The 24292-nt window shown below is 32.3% G+C and overlaps 1 protein-coding gene across 1 annotated transcript; it reads left to right on the plus strand.

Annotated features, from left to right (window-relative positions):
• Positions 1–2: 2 nt before the first annotated feature.
• On the plus strand, positions 3–23663 carry LOC140060790 (protein-cysteine N-palmitoyltransferase HHAT-like). Its single transcript, XM_072107137.1, has 12 exons — positions 3–124; positions 3853–4052; positions 4553–4614; positions 5275–5388; positions 6084–6278; positions 7360–7572; positions 9046–9217; positions 9919–10069; positions 11705–11740; positions 16911–17109; positions 19809–19953; positions 21583–23663. The coding sequence occupies exons 2-12, from the start codon at positions 3863–3865 to the stop codon at positions 21696–21698; spliced, it is 1593 nt and encodes a 530-aa protein (XP_071963238.1). The 5' UTR covers positions 3–124; positions 3853–3862; the 3' UTR covers positions 21699–23663.
• Positions 23664–24292: the final 629 nt, after the last annotated feature.

Raw genomic sequence — 24292 nt, forward strand, 5'->3', positions numbered from 1 at the left:
TATCATCAACAAAAAGCAGCCGATGTTGTCTGATGAAAGAAAAGTCCATACATCATTCAAATAACATTTATTTACTTACTTTGCAGGAAGATGCGTTCGTGGTAATAATAAAATCATAAAAACGGTAATTTTTTATCATAATCATTCATATAAATTAACCGGGTGTGAGGAAACACAAATTGTCTGTCTCTAGGCCCAGCACATTCACAACCGAGTCTTGAGAACGGTGCCACCACCATCTTAAGATTGAGTTTCGTTAGCAGTAAATCATTTTAAAGCATGGGTCACGGTGTGGGTGTTATGCGCGATTTGAACGATTTGCGCAATTTGAAATTGCGCAAAAAAATCCTTGCGCAATTTGAAATTGCGCAAAGAATTCTTGCGCAATTTAAAATTGCGCAAGGATTCTTTTGCGCAATTTCAAATTGCGCAATCAACTTGCGCAATTTCAAATTGCGCAAGAAAATCTTTGCGCAATTTTAAATTGCGCTGCACAATTTGTAAATTGCGCAAGATAGTTCTTGCGCAATATGACACCTTTGCGCAATTTGAAAACGAACTGTAAATAGTTCAAGATAGTTCTAGGCCTAGGCAGAGGAGTTTAAAATTTAGTATTTTATTATAAATAAATAAGACCATTTCAATGAAGATAATGTTTAATATTCACTTTTTAAGTTTTTACTCGGGGTACCCGAGTCTAGTACTTACTCATTTTCTCCTTCTCTTCCTCCATCTGGACACTATTGAGTAAAAAGTGCGATTTTTAAAGTACTACTCCTCCCTTATTCGTTATAGTATTGAGCTGGGATTTGGCATGAACATACTACAGGGACATGTCCTCAAAGCTATAGAGCCGGATTTTTAATTTTTTGTTAATTAATTTGTTTAATTAAGAAGCCACAATGTGTGACACACACCACAGCGTTATGTAGTTATATGGTTATATGCGGATTCTTGGCGTAGTGGTTATCACGTTTGCTTAACACGCAGAAGGTACCTGGTTCGAGCCCGGACGAAACCTTTTTTTTTTTAAATTTATGGTGAAAAGTACTGTATACGCAATATGATAATTATACAGAGTATATCTTATTTTTATTATTTTTTAAAATACTTATTTTGTGTAATCGGTAATTATCACTTTTACACACGTTTATTTTGCTTTGTGCTTATTACCATTTATTTGTAATTTAAATGGATTAAAAAACTTTCTGTAACCCACATTTTTAATGTAAGAGGTTTCGTAGTGTAGTGGTTGTCAAGTCTGCTTAACACGCAGAAGGTCCCGGTTCGAGCCCTGGCGAAACCTATTTTCTTTACTTTCTAACTGTATACGTCTGTATACAGCTTCTTTCGCTGTACCCCGAGTATTGCACATTCGTGCTTGTTAATATTAGTTTAAGCTAGGCCATGTAACCTAGTCAGTATCAGTAGTCCAGACCCTAGCTAGGCTAGAGTAGTATAGCCGGCCGCCCGCGCCGCGCCCGCCTGGTGGAACACCACCGCTTCGTTTTCCTTCGTCGGTTCTTCGACGGTATGCTAACTTATAACAATATTTGCACTACTAAAATAAGGAAATGCGATATTTATCTTTAATTTTGAATCATTCTTAGAAATTACTATAAAAATATGGGTGTGCATGATTTCACAATCTGTCGAAAAACCTTGCGCAATTTGCAGATTACTTGCGCAATTTAATACGTTGCTTGCGCAATTTGAAACACATGTTTCAATTCAAATTGCGCAAGGATTTTTTTTGCGCAATTTCAAATTGCGCAAATCGTTCAAATCGCGCATAACATAGGCATCAGAAGTTATTCAAATAAATGAATTTTTACAAATTAACAATCGTTTAAATAATCAGGTAGGAATTTTGCATAAACAAATGACTCAAAACATATTTTTAGCTCAATGTGAATACAAAATATATGAGATAGAATTTAGAACTTCAAACTGGGGAAGGAGGTGGAGTTGATGACTGAATTAGTGTTACTGTTATGCGCGATTTGAACGATTTGCGCAATTTAAAATTGTGCAAAGAATTCCTTGCGCAATTTGAATTGAAACATCTGTTTCAAATTGCGCAAGCAACGTATTAAATTGCGCAAGTAATCTGCAAATTGCGCAAGGTTTTTTTCGACAGATTGTGAAATCATGCACACCCATATTTTTATAGTAATTTCTAAGAATGATTCAAAATTAAAGATAATATCGCATTTCCTTATTTTTTGTAGTAGTGAAAATATTGTTATTGTTAGCATACCGTCGAAGACCCGACAAAGGACCACAAAGGTGGTGTTCCCGGCGGGCACGTGCACGGCGGGCGGCTAATACTACTCTAGCCTACTACTACCAAAGAATATATATCACAAGAATGAGTATTCCGCGATTTTTGCATGAGAAATTTGTAACAGAGAGCTCCAGTGAGTGATGCCCGCCCTCATAAGGGCGGATGTATACATACTAAATAAGACTTGATTTAATAGATATTATACATGTCACATTAAATAGAATTATGATAATAGTTTTTGCAATTGTAAACTATTTTATAATACATATTTATTAACAAACTAGTGTACATTCACTTTTACAGACAATTATTTACTAACATGCTAAGTTAGTTCACAAAAAAGGCCTAACACAGCAACACCAAAATCAACGAATCGTTACTCAGCACGGCCTATTCTTTACCATTGCCGTGTACTACTCTACGCCCGGTAAATTAAGTATTGTTTTTATGATATAAATTAGTATAAAATACATGTTATTAATAGGACAAAATGTTAAATGTCATTAACATTTATTTGTTTTACCAGAAACAAGTTAAATATAGGAATATTATTAAACTATCCTTCGTGAAAACGCGTAAACAGCAACACGCCCGGTCATGCTATCGTAGCGCCCGGTTGATAAAGCAAACTGTTTATACGGCAGTTTTTACTAAATAAATTGCATAAAACGAACAATTAAATATCCAAATAGTATTTAACATGATGTTGGCATGTAGTTGATAACATTTTTTATCATGAAAATACTACCGGTGGTCCAGCCTTTGATTAGTGAAACCGTTACAAAAAGTTGTATACATCCCAGATACATCCACACTTATGGCGGCGCCCTACCACATGGACAATATTACTGTTACAGGGAAAATCGCGGATTACTCATTCTTGTGATATATATTCTTTGCTACTAATGGCTATGTTTTGATAGCAAGTCTAAACGTTGTTGGCGGTAGACTATGTTATGTATTACTACATTAATTTATTTTATTTTTACATTTATTTTGATTTATTTTAAGTTACAATGAGTGATAATATTATTTAATTGTGTATGCCATTTATGTTGTGTATTATACACATGTTATCTTCGCATTTATTATGTTTCATTTTGAGTTATTAGTTTCGAATAAATTATTATTATTGTTAACCGATCGTCGACGTTAGCACGCATTCTGGTAGAAATCTGCTGCGCAATTTGACAATTTTACAAATTGTGCAGCGCAATTTGAAATTGCCCAAGGATTTTCTTGCGCAATTTGATATTGCGCAATTTAATATTGCGCAAAGAATTCTTGCGCAATTTGAAATTGCGCAAGAATTCTTTGCGCAATTTCAAATTGCGCAAGAAATTTTTTGCGCAATTTCAAATTGCGCAAATCGTTCAAATCGCGCATAACATTACTACCGTTTCAAGAAACTGCCCTATTAAAATGAAACGCTGGTATAAACAATAGTTAAGCTATGCCTTTTCAGATCAGACGACTGTTTCGTCTGTCGCATGCATCCTGGCCGTGCCCCTGGATTTAAAATTATTTTTATTTTTGTGTAACTAACTTGTCATATTCCTTCACAGATTTTTTGCAATGCCATCCAGAAGGTACAAAAAGATCTCAGAGAGTGAAGCTGACATCCAAGATGCATCTGGTGTTGTCTCCAGAAAGGAAGACCCTAGTATAGCCAGGCTTCCTAGACTTGAGATATTAGTCTATACCGTTGTAGCTGTTATATGTTTTATATGTTATCCAATGTACAATGTTTATAAAGAAAGTCAAGGTAGGTATTTCGATATTTAGTGGTAGAATGACAAGGGTGGTTTTGGTGACAAGGAAGTTGGGGTTCAATGAATTAATTGCTTAAGATATTTCTTTAAAGATTAACCTTCTAACAGTAGATCAATGGCAAACATAATATTAAAATGCTCCAAGAAATAGTCCATTCTAAACTGCTCACATATTTGAAATATAAATGTAGTTATAATTCTTATTAATCTGATTTTAAACCATCTAAATACTCAAATCCCTGACGCAAAACTACAATTACAATCCTGTTGGTGCAGTACCCGCTGCTCACTTGGGCTCGAATCTAACCACTAGCCATCAGCGCAAGCTTGGTGGTCTCGAGGTATGAACGCCAGGCTAGTGATCTGGAGGTCATGGGTTCGAGTTCCACCCAGAACTACCTGCAAATTTTTTCGCAAGTATTCTCAAATGTACTTACAAAAGAGTAGGGCAAAATATCTAATTAATTAATCTGATTTTTAATCATCTTTTTAGCATCTGCATTTAGATTTTATGGTGTTCTGGCTGATGGATATAACCTATTTGGTGGTTTGAAGGTACTGTATATAAAGTATTTGTCACCAAAAAAGGCTTTTAAAATAAAAATAACATTTTTACAGTTTCGTAGCCACGAGAATTAAAGTGGTGCAGTTGTCGCAATAAATGTCTTTGCGTGCCTACAGGATTGTCAAAGGCGTATGTCAAAAAGTGGTTGAACCTTACTGTACCAACCGTACTGTACCAACCGTACTGTACCAACCGTACTGTACCAACCGTACTGTACCAACCGTACTGTACCAACCGTACTGTACCAACCGTACTGTACCAACCGTACTGTACCAACCGTACTGTACCAACCGTACTGTACCAACCGTACTGTACCAACCGTACTGTACCAACCGTACTGTACCAACCGTACTGTACCAACCGTACTGTACCAACCGTACTGTACCAACCGTACTGTACCAACCGTACTGTACCAACCGTACTGTACCAACCGTACTGTACCAACCGTACTGTACCAACCGTACTGTACCAACCGTACTGTACCAACCGTACTGTACCAACCGTACTGTACCAACCGTACTGTACCAACCGTACTGTACCAACCTTACTGTACCAACCGTACTGTACCAACCGTACTGGTGGCTACGTCCCTCTTTTAGTCTAATTGTTCTTCATTTCACTTGTTTACTACAGAACATTTGTTTTTACAGGATGAGGGAGACTTCGAGTGGAACTTCTGGAGGGAACTTGTAACTGTACAAGCTGGTGTTATAGTATTTGTTTACATAGCAGTTGGACGGCTGGCAGAGACATTTTGTCCGGAGGTAATCAATTATTAAATTATTAATGCAAATATTAAAAGTGTTTTTTTATTTTTTATTTTATTCAATTTTCAGGCACAAAAATACATAACAAGAAAGCGGTGCAGCACCCTGAGGATTGCCATGAGTGCAAAGCACTATCGAGATGGCTCTCCATATACTGAACTTGAACATATAAACAATAAAAATACAATCATATAAAAATTTAAAAATTGCGAAGCATCAAATTGAACAATCATTAAAATTGAATCTAAAAATATATATATATAAATATTATGTACAGATAAAAATGATTGTTTAAAGAGAAAAAAATAATAAAAAAGTTGCCTGACATAAGACCGGAGAGCTAGTGTCACAAATGTGTTAAAACTAAATAAAGAATGTTCTCTAATATAATTAGGAATCTCCATACACGGGGAAAATTAGAATTGGTTCTGGCATATTTGTGTTTAAAAATAACTGATTCAGAATATCTTGGATTAAAATCAACAAAATCATGAATATTAGGATCAATTTGACCATATAAACATTTCATAATAAAAGTATACCGTTGTCCCAAAGCTGGTTTTGGCTTAGATCATAAAGTAATTTTTTGAAATAATTTTCAAAAATATATTGATTTTAAATTCAGTTTCTCTGAGCAAAAACAAGACTTGATTAAACAATTTATAGAAAATGATTTCCCTTATTTGTTTTAGTGGCGGAATACTTTGCTGCTTGTGCTGTCATTGTCATCGGTCACGTTGCTGGCAACCTGGCGCTGTATGCTGGTGCTACTCTTAAATGCCGCTTTTATGTACTTTGCCTCCTTCAGCAAGAGGGCGCTAGTTGTCTGGGTTGCCGCACTTCTTCAACTATACTCCATTACAAATTCTTTTTTAATATTTTACTTGGTAAGTTTGAACTTTCTGTATTATTTATAATTACTGCAGAAAACCAGGATAGTTATTGCAGTATCTAATAACAATTGAAGTTATTTCACCAAATGGCATTTAAAGATGTACTGCAAAAACATGAAAAATGAAGATTAATTAAATCAGACTTTTAATAAAAAAATTATTTCACTTAAAAAAGGCAAAAGAAACAGTTAATTTTAACCAAAAACCATTATCTGACAGACAATTTAAATATTTTTGATTTAAATTACATTTTTTTTAGGTAAAAAAATTATTTTTTTGGATCCAGTTTTTGGTAAAAGTGAATAACTATTATGTGACAATAAAATGGCATATTCAACAAAAAAACCCTTAATATCTGAAGCAATGCATAATATAACAACAAATTTTGCTGCATTATAGTAATATTACTGCAACAAACACCAACAAATTACTGCAGCAAACACCAGACATAATTTCTTAATCAGCAAAGAGCCTTGTAGAAGGATAAGCCGTTTTGTTTTTATAATATTACTTTAACATGATTTCATGTAAATGAAAGTTGCTTCCTGGTGTATATTGAGTCCAATTTAACATTATTATCGCATAAGTGCTTTTATAAGTAATTATTACCGCGCTATAATTACCCTTAACCTAAATAGATGACATCGTCCGCTTTTATGATATTAACGAAGATGAAGATTTTCCAGCTTATATATAATAAGCTGTACTGTAGTACCAAGGGGAAATTATGTATTGTAATGGTGTACTTTTACAATCCATAATCAACTATGTTTTTTCATGAAATGACGTTATAATACCAAGAAAAAAACATGACATCTATTAATGATTTATAATAATGTATGTAACTTAGACTTCCTGTCTATTGTAAATTTGATTCTCATTAAATTAATTTATATGCTAATGAATTCATAGTTGAGCTGGTAAAATTGCTACATCATTTATGAAAGAAATTATCATTATCAAACCATAAAATATAGGATATTAATAATTCCAGTGCTTAGTTTTTTGTGTGTGTTTTTTTGTGCTTATTTTCACTGGATATAAATTACATTTACAATAATTTTGTTTCTTTCAGAACAATTTCATTGAGAATTCATTTGATTATCATCTGACAATATTCTGCGTAGCTTTATGCAATCTCCGGTTCCTCAGTTTTTGTCTTGATTACTGCAGTAGTAAAAGTGAAGATACAACTAAATTCAGTCATAAAGATTTTCTACTTTATGTGTTTTATTTTCCTTTGTTTTTCTTTGGTCCTTTGATGATGTACAAAGATTTTCATCACCAGGTTTGTTTTTTGTTTAAACTTTCAATAAATGTTGTGGCTCTTAAAAGCTCTGTCTACACTATCAAACTAGTTTGACAAAAAATGTGATGTGCCTAATAACATCATCATGGCCAAATCGCATTTATTTGGCACATAAAGTTTGATAGTGTAGACATAGTTTGAAGTATTCAAATGGTTTAAGAAAGATGGGCTATTTGGCAGTGGTTTGTACTTTAAACTTTGTGACTTAAGCTCTGTCTACACTATCAAAGTTTATGTGAAAACAAAATGTTTGGGTGTTGGCATGGATGTCCGCTTCAATCTTTTCCATCTTTGGAAAAAAAAAAGAAGAAAAAAATGATTGCTTATGTAAATCTATGATGCGTTGTTGATCTGAATAATCTAGTGTGTCTGTAAAACAATTTTGATGATCATAAAAAAAATACTTTTACCTTGAATTAAAAAGTTGATGAGATCTGATTATGTCGCTATGCTACTTGAGTTCATTATCACGATTCTATCGTCGTTAGTACAAAAAAAAAAGCCATTTGATTATAATATTTCATTTTAATCAGCTCCAGAGTCAGAATGTTTTTTTTTTTTTAATCTTACAAAGTATTGTATATATAGTAATTTAGGGAAATATTTTAATGCAATCATCCCATTGTTACATCTATTCTGTCATATGTCAGGATTTTTCTAATGATAATTAATACAACTCCACTCCCAAAGACTTGTAATAAGTCTTTTTTTACGTAGAGCATCTATGTTTGTCACACGATTTCCACCTTTGAATTAATTTGCTTATGGTTATCCTTGGCAATTTTCCTAAATATATATAAGAAAAATAAAAAACTTTTAAATAAATATTATTTATGATATAATGCATAAACAAACTGTTTTGCTGTTAGCAAGAAAATGCTGGAACCAAGCTCTGCTGTATTTTTATGATATAGTTTAGTTTCCAATAATATTATGCTAAACAAATGTCATATTGGCTTATGAATATTAATGAGTAAGTCTACATTATTATCTATGACGTAATTCATAATAAATAACCTTCAAATGGATTGACATCACATTTTTGTTGTCATTATTCAGAAATTATTACAGACAAACTTCGTAGCGAAGGTTGCTTGATTAATTTATATTTTTGCTGGAGGCTATAAAACAATTTTATGATAATTTAATAACCTTTTTTTTATTATGATTATATATGTTTATGAATTGGCTAATATTAGATAATCTTGATTAAAGTAATTGCTATCCTCAATTTATATTTGATATTATTGATTTCATAAGTGTAGAAGAGTATGAAGGCACAAAGGACAGAGTCCCCTTCATTCAATTTTTATTTCGGAATCTCTGGTCCATAGAAAGTAAAATAACAAAAAGTTAATCAAATTTATAAAAAATTTAATTTTTTTAATTTTAATCATAATTAATCATCATGACCATTTATGGCACAAAAAATTCGAAATTTTTTTTTTACAGATTGAAAAGAAGTCCGAAAAATTATCTTCTTCCCAGATAGGACAAGTTGTAAAAGATTTGGCTCGCTACATGTTATATATAATTTTTATAGAAATTGTGCTTCACTTCCTCTTCTTTGCTGCTTATCATCAAAGGGCCAACATTCTGACCGGTCTTCCACTATGGGCGTTAGGCAAGTACATTTAATTTTTATTTTATTTATTTCAACAATGTTTTATGAGGGTGGTCCATCCAGCATCAGCTGATCATTAGGGACCCTCAAACAATACAAAGAGAAAATACAAAATAAACTATAAAAACACAAAATTAACAAAGATAAAAAAAATAAATATATATATATATATATAAATAATCATCATCTATAAGATTAGAGGGTTTGTTACAAAGTGGGCGGAGCTTGCGTGTTGCATGTTAGGAAATATCATTATTAACGTTTATGTGCTCCTGCTAAAACTCCCTAATGACTGAAAGGGAATACCTATTTGGTCAGTTATGGAGAGATATGGCCGTGGTGGAACCAGGTATAGGGAAAAGAGGAACTTAATTGCCATTAATTCATCAGCCATATCTCTGCTATCCAATATGATAGCTAATTGTAGCACAGTGTAACAACAACAAACAAATTATTTACTTGAAAAAAATTGTAATTTAAAGCAAAAAATTGGCTGTCAGCCAATGGGTTATTTGGTGAATTTAACCGTTTATTTTGTCACTAAAAACATTATTGTTTTTTTTCTACGGAAGTGATTTTAAACTTTGTTAAAACTACAAAATAGCCTATTTAAAGTCTGATTTTATTCTTCATTTTTCATATTTTTGGGGACAATACATCTTTAAGTCCCTGGAAATTTTATTTTGTTTCTTCTCTTACAGCTGGCAATGCACTGTGCCATCTGATTTTCTTCCAGTTAAAGTATCAAGTCATGTTTGGTATTCCAAATGCGGTAGCCATGTTGGACCGAGTGGACACCTTCAAGCCACCGGTTTGCATCTTCTCCATATATACGTTTGCAGACATGTGGAGGTATAGTACTGGAAACTTTTGCTTTCTTTCTTATGCTCACTAAAGCTTTATCTACACATTTTTTTGTCGAACTAGTTTTATAGTGTAGACGAGCTTAAAGCTTGGTTCCCACTAGAACGTAACGCAAGGACGTAAACGCAACGCAAGCGTTTTAACCAATGACAAGCGAAGTTATAGACAGTTAGCAATCACAAGCGAATAAGCCATCGCTTGTGATTGTTCAATTCACTTGCGTTGCGTTACGTCCTTGCGTCGCGTCGCTAGTGGGAACCACGCTTAAGAGTGGAGGTGTTTCCCCCTGTAATCTGTAAGGCTGTAAAACCGTGTTTTATAGCCTCTAAATATATATGTCTTAAAGTCTACACTATCAAACCAGTTTGACAAAAAAAGTGTGATGTGCCCAAATATTGTAGTGATATGCTTAAATATGGTAGTGATATGACATCATCATATTGGCACATCACATTTTTATGTCGCATAAAGTTTGTTAGTGTAGAGCTTAAAGCTATAATTACTAAATGTTCACATTTTTGTATGATATGATTCTTTTTGTATAAGCAACAGTCAACATGTACCAGACTGGATAATGCATAGTGCTACTTATTGAGATGTTTTCTATAAGATCATTGTTGTATATAATTATAAAGTGATCATTCGTTAAATTTAAATTGATATTTTGTATTTCCTTAATTGTAATGTAAGAATATTCTCAATAGTAAGACTTAGAGCTTGGTAATTCATCACTGCTTCATTGAATATTTTTGTAGAAGCTTTTAAAAAATGCAAAAACTGTCGTAACTAAGCAACCAAACACAAATGGTAACTATTAGTAACCATATACATAATGAAAACATCTTATCTTATGTTGTTATTACATTATTATGCTGACTTAATATTGTAAAATAATGCTTAAAATTTAAATTCAAGCCAACTTATAATTATATGTGTTTTTAAAGCTTGGTTCCCACTAGAACGTAACGCAAGGACGTAAACGCAACGCAAGCGTTTTAACCAATGACAAGCGAAGTTATAGACAGTCAGCAATCACAAGCGAATAAACCATCGCTTGAGATTGGTCAATTCACTTGCGCTGCGTTACGTCCTTGCGTTGCGTCGCTAGTGGGAACCACGCTTTAGTATGGTGTAATGCCTACACCAAATCTTCGCATCATTTTATACTAGAGCCTGTATTTAATAAATAAAGAATGGGCTTATGGATTGTTAAGAGATGGGCTTATATTTGAATCTGTATGTATGCAACTCCTATTCAAGTAATGAGCATGGGCTTACATTTGAATCTGTATGTATGCAACTCCTGCTCAAGTATTTGAGCATTGGGCTTACATTTGAATCTGTATGTATACTCATGTTCAAGTGAGCATTAGGCTTACATTTGAATCTGTATGTATGCAACTCCTGTTCAAGTAACGAGCATAGGCTTACATTTGAATCTGTATGTATGCAACTCCTGCTCAAGTAATGAGCATTGGGCTTACATTTGAATCTGTATGTACTGTATGTAACTCCTGTTCAAGTATTGAGCATTGGGCTTACATTTAAGTCTGTATGTATATACAGTATTGGATTATTTAGTGTATATATAACAATAATTGATTATTATCACTTTCTCTACAGGTATTTTGATCGAGGTCTGCACTCAATTCTTCTTAAGTAAGTAAACCATTATCACTAATTAATTACTGTTTGTCTAAAGACAACCTCTAATTAACTAACACTTTCCTCTACTGCAACAGATTAAACAATACAATTAATTACATTGGTTGTAATTAAACTAAAAAGCTACTCCATTATTATATCGATATTCCTATATTATTTATAGATCATATTTTTTCTTAATATAAGCTCTGACAACAAAAATTTGATGTGCCCAAATATGGTAGTGATATTCCGAAATATGGTAGTGATATTCCGAAATATGGTAGTTATATTCCCAATATGGTAGTTATATTCCCAAATATGGTAGTGATATTCCCAATATGGTAGTGATATTCCCAATATGGTAGTTATATTCCCAAATATGGTAGTTATATTCCCAAATATGGTAGTGATATTCCGAAATATGGTAGTTATATTCCAAAATACAGTAGTGATATTCCCAAATATGGTAGTTATATTCCCAAATATGGTAGTTATATTCCAAAATACAGTAGTGATATTCCCAAATATGGTAGTTATATTCCCAAATATGGTAGTTATATTCCCAAATATGGTAGTGATATGACATCATCATTATTAGATTATTGTATCATGTCATTGTGTTTTTCATTATTTTACCATACTCATCTAAACAACGTCATAATTTATGTTGAAACAAAATAAATAAATTTAAAAAATAGATTTTTAAAGAGATATTTTAGTATAAATCAACAAATTTTGTCATTTTGACAACTATCATGAACAATATTATTACAATAATTTTCTATACGAAAAATCAGAACATGATATCGTACAATATATATGCTGTGATCATGTGACCAATTCTTGAAGTTAAAAAAAATACGTACAAGGTTGACAGATTTTAAAAATAATATTGTTTTAGCATCAAATAAACTACTAAAAAAACTCACCTGAAATACAATTTTTTTTTGCTGTAGACCATTTAATGAATTTAAAAATAAAAAATCTTTAAAACAACATTGTAATATTGTTCTTTACACTTACGCAATCGTTGAATTGAAAGCTATATATTATTGTTTCAATGACACTTGTGTTCATTAGGTTTGATAATGCGTACCTAAATAGTTGTTTGTTTATTCGAATATTATCTAGAATCGTTACGAGGTGTTTAGAAAAAATGTTATCCTAGATGCATTATTATGAAATTCTAATTATTAGAAAAGCATTCAACTCCATTCAGTTTTCGTTGTCTGAAAAAGAAATTAGGGACTTTAGCGTAAAATCTATACAGTCGACATAGCAGTTTTATTAGCTGTTACTCACCCTTGTTCGAAAATGACAACGACGCAGTACCTCTCTCCCTCCTCTGTCTTGCGGCGCTGGGCCCTTCTGGGTCGCTTGGCTCTTGTGATAGTGTAGGCCTTCCTAGCTAGGGGCCTCGCATTTAAACGCCGCCCCAAATGTATTGCTTAAATAATTAAATTAGAAGGTTGAAATATTATTTAGAGTTTTGAAAATTCCATGTTTAAATGTAATTTGTACTGTATATTTAAGGTCATATGTACATTATTTCTAGTTGTTCTCTAATTTCTAGAGAATAATCAAAAAGAAAAAACCATATTTGGTTTGCAGGAATTAAGAATCCTATTTTTCTGAGTATTTTTAGTTTTTTCTGTTTTTTTAAGGACTTTGAAACTGAAATTTAATCATTAACAAAATTTGCGTGGGTGATCATATTTTTTAATTTTCTCTTCCATTGTCAGTCTTCTCGTGAATTCAAATAATGAGTTATTGGATAAAGCCTAGCTTGTTTCTATTGTATGTTGTGTTGAAGAAGATAATGATGTTACAACAAGGTCAAAATATTTTACAATAAGTCGTAAATTGATATATAAATATTCCAACAGCACTAATTGGAATATCAATCGACATCAATATCCCACCCAAATCATAGTATTTTAGGTTGCTCAACAGTTCTACAGGTCTACTCATTTGAAATTCAACCCTACTCAAATTGACCCTACTAAATTTTACTCTACTCGACCCTTCTCAACTCGACCCTACTCAGCTCGACCCTACTCAGCTCGACCCTATTCCAACCCAACTTAAATCATAGTATTCTAGGTTGCTCAACAGTTCTACAGGGTTACTCATTTGAAATTCAACCCCTACTCAACTCGTTCCTACTCAATTTTACTCTACTCAACTCGACCCTACTCCACTTGATCCTACTGAACTCAACCCCTACTCAACTCGACCGTACTTAGCTCGACCCTATCCAACTTGACCACTACTCAACTTGACCCCTATTCAACTCTACCCATACTCAACTCTACCCATACTCAACTCCACCCCTACTCAACCCGACTCCTACTCAACTCAACCCCTACTCAACTCAACCCCACTACAGTATATAAACCATAGTATAGCTAGGTTCTTAAAATAATACAGATAGTAAGTGTTCCCATCTCCATGGCAATGACACGGTGACACTATACACAAAAGTTACCCTAATCAATATTTGTTATTTATAAAAGTTATTTTTTTTAATTATATTTTTTTTATATTATATTTTTTATTATCTCTCATAAACAATGTAGTAAATAATAATTGCCTGACATTCAAGTGAGTACATAGTAGCCTTCAAGAGAATGGTATTCACAAGAAATTATTAGCATTTGCAAAAATATGAGGCAAAAATTAGTAATGTTTTGAAATTGAATCAATTGAGAAAATCAAACGCTTTTTTTTCGTGCCCTTGAAGTAAATTGTGGAAAGTAACATGATACAGTACTATAAAAATATCAGATTGTTATTAGATGTTAGCATTTTAAGTTTTAATGTATCCACCTACACATCCACTATTAACCTTCTCCTCCCCCTTTTTTCTCCCACTTCCTCCCCCCCCCCCCTTTCCTCCACCCCCTTTTTCTTTCTGACAATAGTAGCCTATAAACAAGTAGCCTATATAAACATATATATAGTATAAACACTATATACCTGTCTGCACTTTTAATTATATAACAAATTAAAATGGGTATTGATTTTTCATAGCATATAAAGTGCATTGTTCCTCACCATTTGTGTTTTACACATCTTCATAAAACTTACCACTTTCTGTCGTAACTAACGCACAATAGATACAAACACATGAGATGATTTTTAATATTTATATCATACATCATCCTCCTGGTAATTGCAATATAGCCTGTACATTGTACTACTTTTAACAAGTCAAACTTTATGAATACTAATAATACTACAGTACTTTTATATTTATCTAGGCTCATACTGTTTACATACCATTATGTTTACATTTCTGCAATTACTGCAGTACCCTACTACTTACATTCTTTATAAAGACCTAGGCCTATTTAAAACAAGGATAAAATATTTTATAAGACCTGTTTCACATTATTATGGTCCTGTTTAAACTATGCTTAATGTTGCAACAAAATAAGGATGAACTGACCATGAAATAATTTTTGGAAAGGATCAAATGACTAGCTTGATTAGCAAGTTTAAATGAAATAAATGTGAGTGTAGTTGAACGGTAATGGTCACTTATAACATGCTAATGATTCCTGCACAGAAATACTCATAGATTACAATGAACAACCCTTTTGTGGAAACGTGAAGTTTTAAAAAGTCATTAATTAATTCGTAACTGCACCTACAAACGTTTCATCGACAAAAACATGCTTATGATTGATTTTTCATTAACTGTTTGCAGTCGCCATCGGCGTTTGACCCAGTTAAAAAGAGCGTAACGATACTGGGTCATTGATCAAAAAGTGTTAAGATGCTGAGGAGGTTAAGTTGTATTAGAGAATAACACTTAACTAATGGAAAATTACTTTTTGATATAATGATTAAATTTAGATTAATTTGTAATAATTTGAGATTTAGTAGTTTTGTCAGAAGTTAATTAACCAATTCCCTGGGTGGAGGTACTCAAATATGAAGCATAACATTATCACTAGTTTTTTCTTTATACTGATTACCTCTTCTTAAAACTGTTCTCCCATACGGCCCAGTACAGGACCATAATCAGCAGAATTTTTCGACTTTATTATGCACATGTGCATTGTATGTTCAGGTGACCAATGGCTTTACATCCCCGCCCAAAGGACGAGGCAGGCAGTGAGAGTAAAGCATCTTGCCTAAAGCCTGTTTTCCTGTCGACGTTGAAATACGTTGAGTTGCGTTGAGTTTAAAATCGTTAAAGTTGAAAATAAAATAACGATGACGATGATCGAGTCGGACCGCTAATATTTACACATTTTTACGCGATCGTTTATAGCTAGTTTCTTGGTTCTCTCGAGCGTTGCTGGGACACGCGGACGTGAAGTGTTGCAAAACTAAGGCCGGCCACGCGCAGCCGGGACCGCGTGAAAATTGAAAAAGTTACGGGTTTTGATGCTTAAACCCAGCCTAGGACATGCTTTCGTTGATATCTTAATATAGGCTTACACTAAAGACAAACATTAAATTTAATTGGTTTAATATTATAATTTAATTTAACTTACACTTGTTTTTTTTAAATATCAGACCTTAAAAGTGTACAAAAAAGGTGAAAAACATCGTCGCGTTGTAAACATTCAAGAATTGTCAGCGCGTACCTATTTTTTCACAAACTGCAATGACGTAATTTGTGGACCATTTGATTGGTCAGTTTTAACGATCGTAACGATCGTAATCGTTAAAGTTGAACCGAGTTCAACTTTAACGATTTAAGATTTTAACGATTTTCAACGTTAATTTTTACCCCCTTTTCCTGTTAAATCGTTGAATATGTCAACTCAACGCAACTCAACGTAACTTAACGTCGACAGGAAAACAGGCTTAAAGATACAAGCCATATGGCACAGACAGGTCTTGAACCCTTACTTCTCACATGCTGGTTTAGTATTTTGATTGCTAATTATAAGCAAAAGTGAATTTTTGTTTCACAAACATGGTATTAATTCTTTACATCCTATCTGAAGGATGAGGCAATGAGAGTAAAGTATCTTGTCTAAGAATACCTGTGCCTCTAGTTTCCTTGTCTGATATTCCTTAAGCTCTGTGATGTGCCCAAATATGGTAATAATGTGACACATCACATTTTTTTTGTCACATAAAGTTTGATAGTGCAGACAGAGCTTTACAATTACCTAATGCTAGTACTTTTAATATAATTTGTTTATATTTTTTTTTGCAGTTACATATATATTCCTATTGGGGGTTCAAGATGCGGCACATTTCGACAGTTGATTGGCTCTCTACTCTGTTTCATATTTGTCTTTTATTGGCACGGTCTGGAAGAACATATTTTCTACTGGGCTTTGTTTAATTGGGTCGGCGTTGTCATAGAAACAATAGTCAACCAAGTTTCAAAAACTGAAAAGGCCAAATCTTTTGTAAGTATAGGTACTTTTATGTATTTAATAATAAAATGATTTATAACCCCTACTGTTGTCCGAAACCAATCTCCAGTGCTTTCATTGTACTTGTGGCTTTTTCAATACAATGTCTTAATAATGGTGATGAGGTCGGCATTTATGTTTTATTTGTGCATGGTGTAATAATTCCACTTTCTTTCAGATGAGTGGTAAAACAATACATGAATTGTGAATTTCACGAACTTATATCTTTTGTTTGTCATCATTCATGATTGCAATTATGTTTTATAATGTTAGACGTCATCTAATATACATCATGAACCAGGTCTTTTTTTGCATTGTTAGCATTGTACACGTTCAAACTACTGTATGTGATGCGCTCATATATAGACATAATGATGTCTATCACTACCATATTTGGGCATATTACTACCATATTTGGGTACATCACACTTTTTTTGTCAAACTGGCTATAATATTCTGCAGTTTTTTTTTCAAATTTGATCTAATATTGTATGAAAGGTAGTTATCAGGTTATTAATCAGAATGTTTTAAATAAGACCATTATTTTGGAAACTAGAAAGAATATATCTAGAATTTGGACAAAGACTATTTATTTATGATGTTTATGGATAGTTTACACCATCAATCCTACTGGGCTTCGTACAGTATATAATAATCAGTAATATTTAAGTAGTAACAAGAATAACATACTTATTGTCTTTAATTAACAAAATTAATTTGAAACCCTTCAGGGAAATCAAATTTGATATGACAACATAATCTTAAGCTCTGTCTACACTATAAAAGTTGTTTGACAAAAAATATGTGATGTGCCCAAATATGGTAGTGATATGCCCAAATATTGTAGTGATATGACATCATCATGTCCATATATGGGCACATCATGTTTTGTTGTCCCATAAAGTAGATAGTGTAGACAGAGCGTTAGGCTCAAATGCTTTTTTGAATATTGAAATTCAACTTGTTTTTAAGTTTTCCTACTGTTAATCCATTGCATGCTACAGGATTTAACCAACTGACTATATTAATTAATGACTTAATTAATTAATAATTAATTAGTCATCATTAATACAAAAATGATGTAGAGGTTTTTCAACAATTCACATTGAATATGCATCCATTTCATGTTTTTTTTATCGAAGTTGATTGATGCTTTTAATTGCTTTTTAAGGATAAATAATTCATTGAATAATTTAATATGTATCTTTTTTTTTTTTAGAAGACAAGTATGTGTTCAGTCAATTCTCATTCTTTATTGAGGAATATGTTCCACAGCGAACGCCTTGGAATTTATGAATAATAATAATTAAATTCTATATTCCATTTGTAAAGATGACATTTTAGAATAGAAAAAGCCTGTGGAAATCATGATACTATTGACAAAAAAAAAATTGAAATTGGTTTAAATTCTACATACTAATAATTTTAATTAAATTAATTACAATTTCCTAAAAGCGCTTTAAGATAATGTACAGCATAATGAAGAATCTCAAGTACCCACTTCTACTCCTGGGTGAAAAGAGATTGTTGATAAATTACGTTACTCAAGGACAGGAGAAGATGGCTTCTCGCACACTTTGTCATCTTCTTCCTCAATTATACCTAACATTTTTATTGCATCTTTACATTTAAGGAAATTATTATCTTAAAAAAGCTCTTAAATTTTTCCAATTTCTAAAACGTTAATATGTCCAAGATTTATTTAAAATAAATTTAGGGTTTTTTTTGTTACATGATCGCTTTAGTTTAAATTAAATAAAGGATTATATTGATTAATGTTGGACAGGAGGATCAATATTACAGTTTCTAGGTTTATTTTCTAATTTTGAAATCTATTTGGAATTATGTACAGACATGATTTATAATGTGAGAAACTATTTTCTGTGAAATTGTTTCAATTTTGAATTTAACTAGATTTGATTTATAAATTTCACACTTTATGCATATGAAGCTATTACAATTTGTTTTTAGATTAGATTTTTTTATTTTAGAATAAACTTTTGTAGGTTCATTACACACATAATGTACATAAAGTATATTCAATATTATTAAATTAAAAATACAGATTGACTTAATATTTTACAGTGAAATAATAATTTATGTCTTCTGTTTACAGAAATTTAATTTAATGTTTGTTTGTAATGCATTTTCAGCCCCTTGATGTTGTTTGCAATTTTTGGCCCCAGGATGTTGTTTTTAATTTTTGGCCCCTGGAGGTTGTTTTTAATTTTCAGCCCCTGGATGTTGTTTGTAATTTTCAGCCCCTGGATGTTGTTTGTAATTTTCAGCCCCTGGATGTTGTTTGTAATTTTCAGCCCCTGGATGTTGTTTTTAATTTTTGGCCCCTGGAGGTTGTTTTTAATTTTCAGCCCCTGGATGTTGTTTGTAATTTTCAGCCCCTGGATATTGTTTATAATTTTCAGCCCCTGGATGTTGTTTATAATTTTCAGCCCCTGGATGTTGTTTGTAATTTTCAGCCCCTGGATGTTGTTTGTAATTTTCAGCCCCTGGATGTTTATGATTTATTTTTAGCCCCTGGATGTAGTTTGCAATGTATTTTAGACCCTGGATGTTTACAAAGCAAATAAATACATTATATGTTATTTGCAGTGCAATTCCAGCTTCTGGATATTTGAACAAACAGAGGAGATTAATTCTAATAACCTATTTGATTTTCTTCTTGTACATTGCAGAAATTAAATCTAAGTGGTGCTAGTTTGCGGCGTGTGACTGCTGTATTTTCAGTTCCTGGATATATTGCCCTTAGTCTTGCCAATCTTCTATTCCTATCTGGTATTAGTATGGGCTATATATACTTTGAACGGCTGATTATTACCAGTGAGTATTTCTTTATCATAGATCATTTTATTTCCCATCCTAGTAAACATTGTGCCTGGGGATTTTAATAAAGTGCCTGGGGATTGTAATAAAAGTGCCTGGATATTGTATGCTTTTGCGATATTAGTTTTATTTTATTAGGTGTTTTTTTTAATAATGTTTGAGTGGGAATAGAGAAGTAAATGATGTTTAGGTTGTAAAGTATTTCATATTCACTTATAAAATGACAAAATAAAGACAATTTGAAAAAAAAATTTGGTCAAAGTGGGTAACTATTATGTAACCTTAAAATGGCATATTCAAAAATTTTTTTTTAAAGAAATATTTTTTTTAGGGAATTTTCAAGTTCTGAGTTAAAATTCAGTGATAGTGAATTAATTCTTTTCAAATTTCTTGTTTAATAGAAAGAAAAATGTTCAAAATGTATCAATTTTCAATCTAGATAATAGGTTTGCCCGTAAGATGCCAAGTGAAATGTTTATATAAATTATATCAACAAATTATTAAATTATGGTAATAGGTTTTCCCTACGGCACAAAAATAAAAGTTTTTATATTTCAGCTTTAAATTATTAAATATAATAATAATTAATTTAGTTTGTAAATCCGGAAATGTCTTGATGTGGTTTCCCGATTAATCGTACGATCAAAACGGTACTGGGTATGATCAACTAGCGTTCGTGTTCCCACCTATGTCTATTCAGGGTGTGATTATATAATAAATAAATAGTAACTTATTAACTTTAATTAGCCAGGGTCTATTAACCTGTCATAGAAGGAAAAATCAATTTACCATTAATTTTATAATTTTCTTTTTAATAATGCATTAAATTCTGTCTTTGGAAATTGTACCAATTTGTTTTTTGAATACTCTGCTATGTACAATTGATTATCTGTCAAGACCCTGTCTTAGTTAGCGAGTTTTACGACACGCTATATAATCTTCTTTCCGTTATTGCTTACCAATAATCTCTCAGTAGCGATACTTCTAGCTATATTTGGTTTTGTAAAAAACAAATAAGCAAGCACATTAGTTAGATGAAAAGAGGAAATCCTTTCGAACTCTGATTAAGATTTTTTTATGTGTTTATCTGAAAAAAAATGAGGAAAGCATAGTGTACTACACATATAAATAAACATCAGTTTTTAATTATATAATAGTATGATCTGTTTTAAAATGAGATTTTAGAACTATTTGCCTTTATTTTGAGTAATGAATTTCCTTTTGGACAAAATAAAATGAACTATGAACTATAGGTATGAAGTTTCTAATTATGGTAATGGTATCTACTGCCATATATAGACATAATTGTCCATACATGGTAATAATGTGTCATCAGTCCATGTAGAATGTCCAAATAAGGAAATAAATGATATTGTTATCACATAAATATGATAAGCTGATAATGGTAAAGCTTGGTTCCCACTTGAATGCAACACAAGGATGTAAACCCACTGTAAACCATTTAACCAATCACAACGCAATGTATCGTCCGAATTGTCACTTCTGATTGGTCAATTCACTTGCACTGTGCCTATGTTGTACTGTTGCGCCCAATTAGAAACCAATCTTTAGAATAAGATGGTTAAAGGTCAAATGACCTTATGAATATTCATTTTTTCCTTTCAGGTTTTCCTATTGGTCCATTGGTGCTGCTGCTTCTTTATTACTGTATGATACAACTCATTTTGGAATGCCATAGGATTTGCGGTAAAAAATATTTTTGTGAAAAGAAATATTATTAACTAATATTTGAATTGCACTTTTTCTGCACTCATTTGTTAACTGATATTTAATTTGCTAGAATCACTCTATTTTTAATTCTACGTGTTGGTGCAGTTTTTTTACTCGCGATCGTAACAAGCTGATTTAGCTTACAATGATAGCGAAAGTTAGCAACTCATCTTGTGTATTTGGAGGGAAACAACATTATTTGTGGATTCTCCTGTTTGTCAGTTTTTATGAATGGTACACATTTTTTTAGAAGATGCATCTTCCACAACCAACATTTCTTCGCAGTAAATGTTATGAAATATGCAATATGCAGTATATATGTGAAAAGGAGCCAAAAAATCCAAGTTTGACTTCTGAAAATAACCTATCTTCTAAAAGCTACCCCATTTTTGCAAAACCAACCAACTTTCCAGTTCAGCATGAGAATAACTCGCAAATGTATCCAACGCCAATTTTATTTTATTCTCTGGTATTGTCCCTGAACTACCTGCAAAACCATGATGATGCCTATATAGGTTTTTTGCAGTATCAAACAAAACTACTATAACTTAGCTGCTACTGTCAATGAGTACCCTCTTGTCAGAGGAGGATTGCAACGCCAATGTATCCATTTAACTCTTGTCACACTGTCTATAAGCATGTTCTTGCCAGGATTGAAAAGGTCACAGCTTTTGATTGAACTGCAGATATGCTGTCTCTGTCTTGGAAAGGAAGAAAAATGCTTACTGCAACCGTACAATTTACTTTTGAAACTGCCATGTTTATTCACGTGATTTTTTGCGATATGAGCGAATTATACGTGAGAACGTACTTCTACGTTCTATGCTTGATGTTACTTCAAATTCTTTTTTAAGCATGACTATAATTTATTAGAAAGACGTTATTTTTTTATTCGATCAACAAAAATAAATTATATACAAGAACGTTGAGTTTTGTTTAATATGATGTCAACTTTATCAGTATGTTTATGTTGTTAACAAGGTTTGGAAATGAAAGAACCCGTTGCCAAATATGGCAATGAAGTTGATAATCAGAATTGAAACCTGCATCAAGTTGTCGTGATGTTACTATTAATGATGAATCTAAAGCTCTGTCCACACTATCAAACTAGTTTGACAAAAAAACTGTGATGTACCCAAATATGCTAGTGATATGAACAAGAAATAATATATATATCCCCAACCACAACACCAATTATTTTCAACATAGCATTAGATATTCTGGACCTCTATTGTTTAACAATTTATCCCCCTTAATTTCCTGTGCTGCTAACAGCTATTCATTCTATAGTAAAATTAAAAATTACCTTTTGTCTCATTACTGATCTGTTTGATATGGTCGTTGTTTTCATGTTCCGTGACTTGCTACCTTTATTATTCATTTTGTCATCATATTCGCTATATGCCATGCAGCTGTACTTTTTTCTGTTCTTCATTTTTTACTTTTTATTCCAACTTTTATCTACTGGTTTTATATATATATTTTTTTATTTCTTTATTGTTTAATTAATTTATTTTCTTTATTTATATTTTTTTTCTTCTCTTAATTTAAATTTGTAAAGACAATCCTGTCACAAGATTCTAATCTTTTAGGGATTTGCCTTCGTCCATTTTCTTGTATTATCACTTGCCATTTTGTTTTTGTTACTTTTGTTTTCTGGACGTGAATAAATGTGAATTGAATTGAATATGACATCATTGTGTCCATATATGGGCACATTACATTTTGTTGTCACCTAAAGCTAAGTTTGATAGTTTAGACCAGGCTTAACGAATATACGGTATTCTGAGACTCTGTTAATGGATTGCCACCCATGTGGGAATGGTGCCTGTTCACACTTGGCAATCATTGGCTGTGCCAAGAAATTTAAAAAAAAACACACACACACAATCACACTCATCCTCGCGACATAATAAAAAATCTCCATCTTCCTCTCCCTTCCTTTTTTCCCAAACACATATTCAACCCTTGGTGAATTATCTCTTCTTTTGTTTATTAATCATACTGTACGAACCAGATCATAATACTGAATTATTACCACGTTTTATTCTTCCCCATCGTCATGTCATTTTTATCTCTCTAAACATTGAAAAAAACCCCGGCAGATTAAGAGAATCATTACTATTGCATTAGGAATCAGTTGCAATTATACTAACCACATTAGTTGATGAAAATTTAATTGAATATTTCCAAAAATTATGAAGCGGAACGAATGAGTTTATATTTTAATAATTATGCCATTTCTGTATAGTTTATTGGAAATTGAAGATTTGTTGCATATTGTAAATGATCATTTGTTGAATCAACGATTCATCTGATTGATACTTAAGGTATGATGTGGAACCATTTGGGGTAATGCATGCTCCCTTTTGGGTGATTTAATTTGAGTTTAACACGGTCCGATTCATATGATACTTAATGGCACCGCTTATTTCAAGTCAGTGTCTTGTTCACAGGTTGCTCGGACTGAAGAAAATTTAACAAACTAATGAAATGGAATCGACGACAGAAAGGCATTTAACGATCAGTATAATACGTTATTTATTCATTAATGTTAGTTAATAGGAAGATATTGCATCCCATGGGTGTCGTGGCCTGTAAACAG

The sequence above is a fragment of the Antedon mediterranea genome, chromosome 10 (genome assembly GCF_964355755.1).
Source record: "Antedon mediterranea chromosome 10, ecAntMedi1.1, whole genome shotgun sequence".
In the NCBI taxonomy this organism is placed as follows: Eukaryota; Metazoa; Echinodermata; class Crinoidea; order Comatulida; family Antedonidae; genus Antedon; species Antedon mediterranea.

What these genes read in the sequence shown, in the direction of transcription:
- LOC140060790 (XM_072107137.1), top strand. Translation starts at nt 3,863, where the DNA reads ATGCCATCCAGAAGGTACAAAAAGATCTCAGAGAGTGAAGCTGACATC. An exon ending in TCTTCCACTATGGGCGTTAG is followed by an intron (nt 9,218 to 9,918) that starts GCAAGTACATTT and finishes CTTCTCTTACAG; the next exon opens with CTGGCAATGCACTGTGCCAT. An exon ending in TGAACGGCTGATTATTACCA is followed by an intron (nt 19,954 to 21,582) that starts GTGAGTATTTCT and finishes TTTTCCTTTCAG; the next exon opens with GTTTTCCTATTGGTCCATTG.